This window comes from Artemia franciscana, chromosome 9 (assembly GCF_032884065.1).
Source record: "Artemia franciscana chromosome 9, ASM3288406v1, whole genome shotgun sequence".
NCBI lineage: Eukaryota > Metazoa > Arthropoda > Branchiopoda > Anostraca > Artemiidae > Artemia > Artemia franciscana.
The window spans coordinates 29,888,385-29,900,544 of record NC_088871.1 but is presented as its reverse complement, the minus strand read 5'-3'; the positions used below and the strand labels follow the sequence as shown (position 1 = coordinate 29,900,544).

At 36.0% G+C, this 12,160-nt stretch overlaps 2 protein-coding genes across 3 annotated transcripts in view; one reads left to right on the top strand and one right to left on the bottom strand.

Annotated features, from left to right (window-relative positions):
- LOC136031255 (secretory carrier-associated membrane protein 1-like) overlaps window positions 1-11,349 on the top strand; it is a 50,729-nt gene extending 39,380 nt beyond the window's left edge. For both annotated transcript variants that reach the window (XM_065710673.1, XM_065710672.1), the window contains exons 6-9: window positions 1,745-1,901; window positions 4,274-4,375; window positions 6,406-6,535; window positions 10,951-11,349. In XM_065710673.1, the coding sequence (XP_065566745.1) occupies window positions 1,745-1,901; window positions 4,274-4,375; window positions 6,406-6,535; window positions 10,951-11,115 (554 nt within the window). In that variant the 3' untranslated portion in view covers window positions 11,116-11,349. The remainder of the gene's footprint in view (window positions 1-1,744; window positions 1,902-4,273; window positions 4,376-6,405; window positions 6,536-10,950) is intronic.
- LOC136031259 (short-chain dehydrogenase/reductase family 42E member 1-like) overlaps window positions 1-12,160 on the bottom strand; it is a 443,764-nt gene that overhangs the window by 140,268 nt on the left and 291,336 nt on the right. The window lies entirely within an intron of this gene.

Genomic DNA, 12,160 nt, shown 5'->3' with positions numbered 1-12,160 from the left:
TTAAAGCTGAAATTTCGTAAGAGTAACTACCTCCCAAGAATTTATGATGTTGGCAGACTCCAGGAAGAGAATTTGAGAGAAACTTTCTAGGAACAGTTGAATATTAAACTGGAGAGTTTAAAATTTGACAATATGGAAGATGGATGGAATAATGTTTGGAAAACAATTTGTGAAGTCGCTGATGGTGTCTTGAGGAAGGAAGTTAGGACTGGAGCTAGGAATATTAGTGAAAAAGCTTTATTTTAATTGTGAGGAGAAGGGGCTTGTACAAGAATTATCTGAATGATAGATCGTATGGAAAACAAAAGGAATGTGAAACTCTTAATAAGTTCAGTTCCAATTGTCTGAATTCGTCAGTCAAAATTTCGATATGATAGTCATTTTAAAAGTTGTAACATTCCAAGTTCCAATTTTCAAATTCTCTAAGTCATTGAAATTATTTTGACCTCAGGAAAAGCAATAGTTCCGGATACGCGTGCAGGATGGGGGCAAACACATCTTCCCAAGTCTGCACTGAAGCGCTTAAGCTCGTTTAGAACCGGACAATAAGAAGTCCCTGGTACCTCCAGTAGAATAGAGGCTCTGTGCAATCCTGGGCCCATCTTGGTCACAACATGGTTTTCAGCACTTGGTGATGCTCTTCTATCAACAAGAGTCTTTGGACTGCTATAGGATTGTAGGTTATTCTCAAAATTTGAAAAGAATGGCTTGAGATAAAGTAAGCAAAAAAAAAAAAAAAAAAAAAAAAAAAAAAAAAAAAAAAAAAAAAAAATCAGTTTGGAGCAAAACTGAAAAATCTTTTAATTGTTCGAAATTCTAATTTCATCGTGGAAGAAATAATCGACAAGCCCCAGAAGAAATAAACTCCGCTCTGTTTTAAACTCTTTCAGGGAGATTTTTCGGATGGAGAGGGCTTTAAGGGGACTTTAAATTGTGTGTTGTGGGAAGGGGCAATATATTTTTCTCCTGTGCTCAGAGAAGAACATATAGTAGTCTTTTTCTTTCTTATGTCGGTCGTCCAACTGGGTCTTGCGCTGGTTATTAGAGCTTTCCAATAGTCAAGTCGTTGACATTTTTCAATAACTAAGAAAACTAAATACGCGTCGGTCATATAGTTTACGACACGAATAGAGTAATTTTCACATTCAACTCTTTTTGTGAAATTTACTACATTCTTCTTTTCCTACAGATTTATTTTCACTAAATTTGACTATGTGTGAAAAGAGTTAAAAGATTTTGACAAACGAACCTTCTACCGTATATTTATCCAACTAAACAGTGGCTAAAAGCAGAGCTACTCAATGTGGCTTGTAAACAGCTTATTTTCTACCCACCCCCCAATCATGTTCCCACGCTACTCATTGTGGCTTGTAAACAGCTTATTTTCTACTCCCCCCCCCAATCAGGTCCCTAATCATGTTCCACAATCATGTTATTCTATCTTGCAATGTATGTTTCACTAACCCGTCTTTATCAGTATGTGGCATACTTTTCTTGTAAGTGCCAATGTTGATATTCAATAAAACTGGTTTATGTACGCACAAATCTGTGTCAAACTAAACGCTAAACCGCGGAATATTGTTAATTATGCCATATAAATATTCTTCTGTCGCTTATTCGATTTCTTCTAATATCCTGTTGGAACTGGGAACTTTTAGGCACAACATTGTAAAAAAAGTTCCATCCGTTTCATCATTTGCATGTTTTTTTAGCTAATAGAACGTATAAGAATAACTTCTTTCAGTACATTCTGGTCTCTATTTCGTCAATTTTGTTGTATCCTTGGCTATGTTGATTCAAGCCGGTGCTGGCAGTCAATTTGGACTGAGTTTGCTCTATTTGTGTTTGTTTTCACCTGCTGCTTACGTCTGCTGGTTCAGGCCACTCTACAAGGCCTTCAGGTACTGTTTCTTAACTAATTCTCTCCTTTTAGGCTACACTTTATGCTATTTGTGGCAAAAAGATTTCTTTTGTGTGTGGGATCTAACCTTTTTTCTTTAATTATTGTTGAGAATTGAAGGGTAGAACCAACAATTTGAGCATTATTTAGGGTAGTGTTCATCAACCTTAGTGTTAACTGAAAGATACTCGAATGTATCCACTAATCCTACTAAAACCGCTAAATAGCATAAACTTCTTTTTTCGAGGTCTGCTTCATTTTGATTTTGAGTTATATTTAGATCTATATATTTCACTGGATTTTTTTTTTTGCTCGGTTACATTAATAATCCTAAAGTTTAAAACTAAAAGGCAATCACTTCTTGGTACAACATTTTTCAGTACCAACGTTTTTTATTCTTTTTACGCACCTGTTTGACCTTGGAAAAAGGGAGTTATTTTTGTCTCCCTTTCTCCTTGTGAAGGGGTTTCTTTCTTTTACACGGAAGTAATGCTATAGTTAATTACCTATTTTATCAGGAAAACACGTTTTTCAAATCCCCCTGATAACATACAAATGAAGATGCTTGATCAGAGCATTTGCTCCAGATATCAAACGCAAACCACATCCTGTTGGTGCCATCAGCTTTCATAAATAATATTAATTTTTAACTTTGTTGCTAAAAGGTCCGCGAGCAACAAATAATAATGGTTTTAGACGCGGCCTGTATATTTTGGATTTCATGAGCCTTCTCTTTCGGATACACCTTATTTAATTTGAATTTTACCACATCCTAGCGGTAGAGCTTTTACTAAAGAATAGGGTCGATTTGCTCCTCCCCGTTTTTAGGAAGAAAAATCTACAAAAAGAAAGAATTTGGTTTAGGTTTAGGATGGTAGGACAGTGCTTGATGGCTTTGCTAATTAAAAGTTTAAAGCTTATTAAGTTGGTTGTTTTTGTTTGAAGTAAGAAGCTGAAAAATAGAGGGTCTGAGGGCTGGGGGCCCCCAGGCTAAGGTCCCCTTTAAGTCTCCTTTTTTTCATAATTTTGTTATTATTTAAGTTGCATAGTGTGTGTCTTTGCTTTGCTCTTTGATAAATATAATATTCACACTTTCTTCAATTCTCATGATTTCCCATAATACGGCCTTCATTTATTGTTAGAAGAATATTAACCCTAGCCCCCCTCCCAAATCATGAAAAAATGCTACATATTTTCTGGTTCATAAATTTTGCAGAAAATGCATTTTAAAATATGGTAAACTGAAGAACGTGTCTTATTACACCCCTTTTCTCAACTTGACTTGACAGGATAAAAAAAAACATGTCAACAAGCTTTAATCGTGTCAGTTAAGCGTAAATGAAGAATTTCTGCTCGCCCAAAATGTCTACTTTTTGGGTCCTTTTTTCATACATATTTCAGGAGCGTTTGATCAGTGTATTTTGTGGGTATTGCATCTTTTTTCTTCTTCTCTATTATTTTTTTTTTGCCTAACGTCAAGAATTGTACAAAGATTACCCATAAAAATTACAATAGTATGAACCAGGGCAGAGGGTTAGAATCAGTAATTGACAGAAAAAATGACGAAAAACTATGAACAGAAAATGAACTGACCACCTCACCCCTTCCCCCCCAAAAAACGACGCCCCTGACTGTAGTATGACCATTTAATATACTATGCTCAAGATTGATATCTGAAAACCGTTATTGAAGTAATGTCAATATGAATAAACAAAAAGAATAATTAACAGTAATAAACCACAATGAAAACGAATAATAACAGCAATCATGGTTTGACGTATTGGTAAAGTTTTTCAGGGGCTTTTCACGCATTCTGCCATTGTCACCTTACTGTATCCCCTTACTGTGTTATATTTTTAGTCAACGCATGATTTTTTTCTAATTCGACGACATCATCAAATCGTATCCTGATCTTCTAAAAAAAAAGCCATCTGCTGCCTTCCTTTCCGGCGAATAATTATGATTAGGGCCCTCCTTTTTGTGCGCCTGTCACGAAATCTTAATATTTGTGTAACATTCCCTATATTGCAAACTAGTTTTTCATAGTTGTGCTATTCTACAATTTGTGTCTCCCCTCCCCGTGACCCATCCTTTCCAGAAATGTTGGACCTCTAAAATATTTCTTTTTGTGAAAAATTTCTTAAAATCTACCCTGTGTTTGGTTAGTTAAGATGTTCTTCTAGTCTAGATTTATCTTCTTGAAATTTGCTGCCTGCTACTTTTTTTTTCTCTTTCAAAGAATTCGCCACGCCCTATTGTCACCACTAAAATCAGTTCCTTGGCAGACCTAAGCTTCGTTTCGCTGTAACTGTCCAATGTCCGTGAAAAAAAAAAAATTAATGATCCTTTTCTTATACATCTATTTTCTTCTAGGAGCGACAGCAGTGTAAATTTCATGGCATTTTTTCTTATCTTTGCTGCCCAGTTAGGGGCCAGTGTCATCAGCGCTGTTGGTCTCCCTAACCTTGGGTCTTGGTAAGTAATATAAGCACAAAATAGAAGCTTAGAGTTTAGCAGAAACAGTTAATGTTAATAGCTGAAAAGTTGAGTGTTTTTATTTTTTGGTTGTTTAAGCTTTTTGTTCATCGGTTAGTATTCAAAAGAAAATGAAAACCGTCTTAAAAAAAGAAAAAAAATACAGGATTCTAGTCTAAGAAATTTTCAGAATTGTTTGTGATATGTATATATATATATATATATATATATATATATATATATATATATATATATATATATATATATATATATATATATATATATATATATATATATATATATATATATATATATATATATGTGTGTGTGTGTGTGTGTGTGTGTATTCTAGTAAGCTTCTTATGAAGGTAGGGGGTGCTATATCTACTCACCCTCAAATGAAAAAGACATGATCTGGCGAAGAAATTTGGCTTCAACTATCTGTCTTCTAAAATTCACCAAGATATTTTCCCTAAATTGGTGTCAGATTTAGGGTTGAAGCTCTGTCCCAGACAGTTTACTCGGTCAGTAGGTTTTCAAAATCAAAGCCTGCCGCCTGTCATTCGACTGATCGATAATTGTCTTTAATTGTACCTTGTGGGTTCAGGTTGGACTTGATGGTCCATGTTTTCTTTTGACCGCCGGCTCGCTTCCTCCATGACGGTAACTGGAGAGATTTCAGACATTGATTTGATATCGTATCGTCGGGGTGTCTAGTACGTGGCAAAACCACAGAAGGCGTATGTATAACAGCTGAGGCTGAACAAATATGAGCTTTTATTTCCTCTGCGGCGCTGCCACAGGGATCCATCACAGAACTTAGGTATTTAAAAGATTTGACATCTACGATATGATTTCCGTCGAGCAGTATGGGTGCTTCTCGAATGTCACTTGTCCTCATCTATTTTTTTCTGCTGACTTATACGAAGACCGACAGTTTTTCTCTTACTAGCAATGTCGTTGAGCATGGATTGCGCTTCTTGGATGGACTCGGCAAAGCTTGTTCTAGGTTTGCTATAAACATGGAAGGTTATATCGTAACTCCTTGATACCGCTTAATTTCTTTTAGTAACCAGCATGTTGCGAAATTAAATAGTTTGGGGATTTCAATATCAAAAAGTGAGGACAGCCCTAATTGAGATCAGCTCTAATTGGAGCTCTAATTGCACCTGCATGGTATGTATGGATAATGCGGATCAGCTTGTCAGGTACGCAGTCTTCCGTCATGGCGGCCCATATCACGAAGTCAAATGCAGTAATGAAATTAGTGAACACTTGGATCTTCCTGGCGATTTGAACACTTGGGTCGTCTTGTTGATGTTCAAATCTGTGCTCTAGAATCTGTCTTAAGCAGAATATCCGGCCAGAGCAGCCCATCTCAGATCTGAAGCCTTCCTAATTAGGTCTAGTTCCCTATGATGGGTATTGCGGAGCCTGTTTCGCTATAAAGTGGCAAACTAAAACAAGTGAGCCTTTAAAAGTAACTTCAGTTCATGTTAAGTTACTTCGATTCAAGCTTTTTAAAGAAGACAACGGTGAGACTCGGCTCAGTACTTTCAAAATGAGTTATTTGACCTTTTTTTTCATTTTACGAGTTACTGCATATTCGTGGAATTAGAAGCTACACAATTGATGAGTAGAGAAATTTTTCGAATCTACAAAAATAAGTGCGTTGGATAGATTTCAAGTCACTCTTGAACTTTTTAACTGTATATTCTAACTAGGTTTAATCTTGAGCTTCGCCAGGAAATTTCCCATGGGTAGGGGGGGGGACAAGTGCTACCTGCGGCTTTTTCTTACAAAAAAATTAGATGGGAATGTTTCTTTTTTTTCCTCCATTTTTCAATTTGTTTTTACTTCCCAGGGGGAGGGTCATCGCCCACTTGTCCTGCCGATTTTCTTGGTCTTAAGAACACGAAATAAAATTCGTTTAAGAAGGTTTTACTATACCAGCTAAGGACTCTGTCCTGTCGTGAAAACCTGTGGTGAACATGAATAGGGGATTTTTTTTCATTATTTTCCTTTTTCAGTGGTTTTGTCAATGGTCTGTCCTTGATTGCCAGCGGTGGAGGAGGAAACATTTTTGTTGGGATCCTAGTCGTTATTGTCGGAATTGGATATGGAGCTGCTGCCTTTCTGGATTTTCTTCTCCTTGTCAAGGTAATTAACAAAATAAAATGGCATTCCAATTTAAAAACGACTTTTGCAAACGAAGTCCGTTTTGCGTAACATAAGTACGATTTAAATTAAAGCTGATAAATCACTTGGAATAAAGTTAATGAGATTTCTTATGAAATAAATAAATAAAAATCTTGGCACCAAATATAAGACTAATAGGGTTAAATATTCAGTCAATATTAGATGAATTGAAAGCACTTCTCTCATATATTATATCTGTTATATATAAGTGTTCGTCTTTCTATATCCGCTTTGTTGATAAGAAATTATAGCATTTACAACAAGTGTTGGAAAATAAATTACAAGAGCATTGCTGCATAACGTAAATGAAAAGATATCACTTACGTTTAGTTTTGCCTGAATCTAGAACATTTTTGTGAAAATAGAACATGTAAGCGATGTCTTTTGTTTCAGCTAATGTGTTGAATTAGTGCCGCTGTAGTATGATCCGAACGAAGTATTCGATTCTCTCTTTTCTTCTATTATCACTTTGGATGGTAGACCATGACAAGTCAATGTGATCTATTTTAGTTTGTATGACCGTGCTAAATATTGGCCCCACACGGGATTTGAATTGTCAACAACTTATTCGTGATTTAAGACATAAATATATGGTATTGTATTATTCATTCTAAAACTGTTAAGAGTCTCGTTAACTATATAAAAATTATCATTTAGTAAAATAATGTCAATCTAACGTTTCCGTCAGAACCGATGAAATTTTTTCCAATCGGTTTTAGAATGATATTTTCTGAAATTCATGTAATTTTGGCGGTCAAAACACAATTTTAATTAATCAACTGCGTTCAATAGCACTTATTCAAACCTATTAAATTAATTATTTGCTTATTTTGCGTCAGAGCTTGATAAGCTGCAATTCGTTCTTTTCTAGATAGAAAATTCTTGTTCTATTTATCTATGAAGAATTGATTAAAAACTTTCCTGATAGAACATTTCTTCAAAGATACTATGGAACGGCTAGATTTTTAGCTCGAATTTTTTTTTTAATTTGACCATAATTTTGGTACAATGGGAACACCATGGTCAACAGCGAAGACAGTCAGACCACTAGACTTTGATTGTTTCTTCCAATTTTCAAATTACTCCAGTGAAATTAATTTTGCTGTCCAAGCTGTCTTCAGTAGATCAAAATACTTGCACTTGAGCGGAGGCTAAAATTCTTTCATAACTTATTTTCCCTTGCTGGTCTTGAACAGGGTTAAGGGAAAAGTATACTGCCTTTTCCTAGGGGTTAACAAAAAACACAAGCTTATCACCTTCTTTTTTACAGTTGGGTTGGTTAAGTAGTTATGACGCCAGGTTTAGGTTCTAGTCTCCATAGGGTCTTAGGACCTGGTTGTGGGTTCGAACTCCATATCTAACTATTTTTTTTTATTTATCAAAGTACATTGGAGAAAGGGCTGTGAAGGATTCGAGTTTATCGCAGTCTGTAATAACGATGAAAATTCAGTATTAACATCAATAGAACTTGAGAGGTTGAGAATTCTAAGCTTCGAGTTTAGCACTTTTTATTAACATTGCTTGTTCAAAATAAGGACTTTTTTACCCGGTGGTGTTGTAATCTCAATTTGTCTGGTTAGTCCGCAGAAAAAATAGTCTGAAGGATTACAACAAGTGGTGGCGTGACTTTACCACATTTCTGCTGATTTTGACCGAAATTTCGATCTTTTTCGGTAGAAATGATCAGCCAGTCGGTAAAATCTGTTAATGTCAATCATACATGTGCCTAGTACCCAACCAGTTGTAGTAAGGGTTTCTAGCCGTTAGGAAGAACTAAGAGCTCCTCCGTTGTAGTCAGAAAATTTTTCATAAAATTAGAAACAGGTCGTGAGTCGCGTTCCACTTAATAAAGCTTGAATTATACGCTTTTCCCGACAGGATTTAATGATCGCGATAATATACAAACAAATGAAGAAACCAGAGACTTTCGTTCTTCAAAGCAGATGGATTCAAGAACTATTCAGCTTCTGATTTTTTTTTTTTTTTTTTTTTTTTTTTTTTTTTTTTTTTTTTTTTTTTTTTTTTTTTTTTGTGTATTTGACCTTCGTCATCAATGACGGTCCTATCCTTTGCTTGAATTACAAAAAAAGAAAAATTAAGACCTAAACTTAAAACGTCATATTGAATTTAAAACCAGTGGAAATAAATTGCTATAATAATTCAGACTCAAAACAACCAGAAATTACTATTAAAAATTAATATGAACCCAAAACAAAAAAAACGGTCATGGCAAACGTAAAGATATCAGGAACTAATATAGGTAAATCTTAAAACGAGTAAAAATTGAACTGAATATCCAAGACAAACTTAAAATGAACAAATATTTCTACAAACAGGAGTTTGACTACTGCCCCTCCCCCCTCTTATAAGCGTAAAAGCCTAAAGCCTGTTGTGTCTTTTGTGTTTTGTTGAACACTTTATGGATCTTCAACAGTGTGCAATTGTTTTTCAAAACATAAACGACAAATAAAAAGTAAATCATCATAATAATCAAGATGAAGGATAGAACTAATTAAAATAAACTGAATGTTTACTATACATTAATATTATTTCCTGGAAACTCAGTAATTCAAGATTTTATTTCACTGTAATTTTTATGTTTATCTTTCAATGTTGAAACTTAAAAAAAAAGAGAAAAAAATGTAATATAATTCATTTTCAGTAAAGTGCAAATGGCGCAATAGGTTTTAGTAGGTTTTAGGCAGTAGGGGGCATTGCATCACTGAAGGCATTGCTACTAGATCTTTTGTCTATTTTGAACAAAATTGTTTTTTCAAAGTTTCAATCATTGTGGAGGGGAGAAGGCATCTAAAAGGTATAAATGGGGGGGGACGGGGCTGGTTGCCCACCGATCTCTTTTCAACATACCCTGAAAATTTCACCTTTAATACCCTTAGCTGTTCTAACTAACCTGCTAACCTGCACACAGTTTGTTTTAATTGTGTTCGGTATCCCTCTCGTCAGCTGATGGGAGCTATGCCATCCCCATTGGCGTCGTTATTCGACCTTTAGACTATTGTGAACAAGAGGAATACTTTAAAGTTTTGACCAAAATTTTTGGAGGGAGGGCAGCTAAAATGTACATGGGAGGGGGACTGACAGCTCTCCAACCAATTTCAAACATCACCTCCAACATGTCCTGAAATTTTCAACTTAATACCTTCAGCCCCTCCTGATATGTCGCAGATCCGCCTTTTTGATAAACTGGAGGCCCATAATGCAGTTTTAATTTAGCTTAGCATGCCCCTTAAAATTGTCCAAAAATTCACCTTAATATCCTTAGCCTTTTCTGACACACTCAGGAGCAAACGTTGTCCCTTCATCTAATAATAGATCCTGCACGTAAACAATGAACGAATTGCATAATTCATAATCTTTGCCCTGGAGCTTTGGGGGCATGGAATCCCTAAAGGCAGAGGTATTAGACCTTTTGACTAGTTTGAACAAAACGATTATTTCAAAGTTTCGATCAGTGTTGAGGAGAGGGGGGCGCCTAAAAACAGTAAGGGGGGCTGTTTACGCTCCAATCACTCTCCAACATGCCTTAACATACCCTGGAAGTTTTAACTTAATACCCTTGGCCGCTCCTTAGATATTGCTAATATTCCCTTTCTACAACCAGCTAGCACATAGTGTGTTTTGATTGTGGTCGGCATCTCTCTCACCATTTCCTTAAAGTTCCACTTTAATACCCTTAGCCTTTTTCGAGGCCGAGGATCAAATATACCGTCTTTTGCCCAATCAAAAACCTTTTACTTTAACAATGGGCAACTTGCATAACTTACAGCCCCTGCCCTGAGGGCTATTGGGATTATATGAACCCTAAAGGCATAGTAATTTGACCTATGGACTATTTTGAGCAAAATCGCTATAATAAAATTTTAATCAGATGTATTTTGGGAAAAAAGGACGTGGAAAGAGAGCTGGTTGCCTTTTGATCATTTTTGACTTTTATAAACGGAACCACAACTCCAAATTCCCTATCGAATAAGCCCCCTTCGATATGAAGCTCCTCTGAAAAACATAATACATTGATGCCTTATGGCCCTATGCTATGGACAACGCTGCCTTTGATCAAGGTTCGCTTGAGATTGTGGAGTCCACATCGTGATAGGCTACACTACATTTCCCTATTTTCCTAGCATTATTAAGTTGAAAGCTTGCTGTTTTTTTTTGAAATTTCGCAAGTAGTTTACAATTACTGTATTGCAGTAGCTAAAGAGATGGCTTCGTAGAGTCTTGTCTGTAAGGTATGGCTAATATAATTTAAGTTTTGGTTGTGATTGCTATCCTGCATACTATCAATGTTTTTGTTATGTATATGTAACCCAACTTCCTTTAAGAACTGAACAGATATATAGTCTTCCTTTTTTTAGGTTCATGGAATTTATAGATCAACTGGTGCATCTTTTGCTAAAGCTCAGCAGGAGTTTAGTCAAGGAGTATTCAGAAATGAGGTAGTTCAGGGTGCGGCGGCTGGTGCTGCTCAATCAGTTATCCAGAGTCAAATGCAAAATGCCTCTCAGCCTAATCGATACTAGCCCTAGTAACTTAGTGAGAAAAACTAACCATGTAGAATATTACAGGTGATATAAGACTGAGGAAGTCCTTAATTAGTATTGAACTATAATGCTTGTGTTTTTTTAATTGATGTGAAGTTTTTTTCGGTGTTTGCACTTATTTAACATGATTGATGTTTGAAGATTTTTTGTCATATTTCCTGTTATTCTGTAATTACATGTTCTGCTAAAATACAAAGAATTGTCTGTACATAAGGTTGTTGTTTAAGAAAGAATCATCTGTCAATTTCGTGTTCGTGTGGGGTTAAGTAAAGACTATGGAGGGAAGATAATAGTTTTGAATTTGTGGTTTAGAGAGAGAGAGAGAGAGAGAGAGAGAGAGAGAGAGAGAGAGAGAGAGAGAGAGAGAGAGAGAGAGAGAGAGAGAGAGAGAGAGAGATCGGTGTATTTAAAAACTATCGTAGCATAGCTAAATTCAGTTTTTTTTTGAAATCATACATTTAAACAAAAATCACACGCTACGACTCAGCATTGAAAATTGATGTGAAGAAAGGCACAAATGAGTTGGCATAACGATTAGTTCGTACTTTAGGGGGTAGAAGTTTATTTTGTAACCAAGTTCAGCTATTGGGAGGGGCTGGTTTGGGTAGTAGTGATCGGTGGCTCTTATTGGCTAGGAGGGATTTTCCAAATTGCTGAATAAGGTGTTCAAGCCGGACTTTAAGTGGAGATAAATTTAATTTAGCGAGGGCTTGTTCATAGGGTATGTCGCGGTTTTGGAGAATAATCCTTGTTGCTCTTTTCTGGACGGAGTCTATGTCGCGTAATAGGTACGCTGTGCGGATAGCAGATGGACCCCAACCGGGCACGCGTACTCGAGTAACGAACATAACACATGTAGGCATGGAGAAGACTTTCAGTATCACACCCAAAACGCCTCATTTTGGTAAGTGTCTTAAGGCTTGCATTAGCCTTGTGGATGGTTAAATTAATATGGGCACTGAAACTACAGTCACTAGTGAAAGTTACTCCTAAGATTTTTGTTTCGTTCACAATCGGGAAAAGG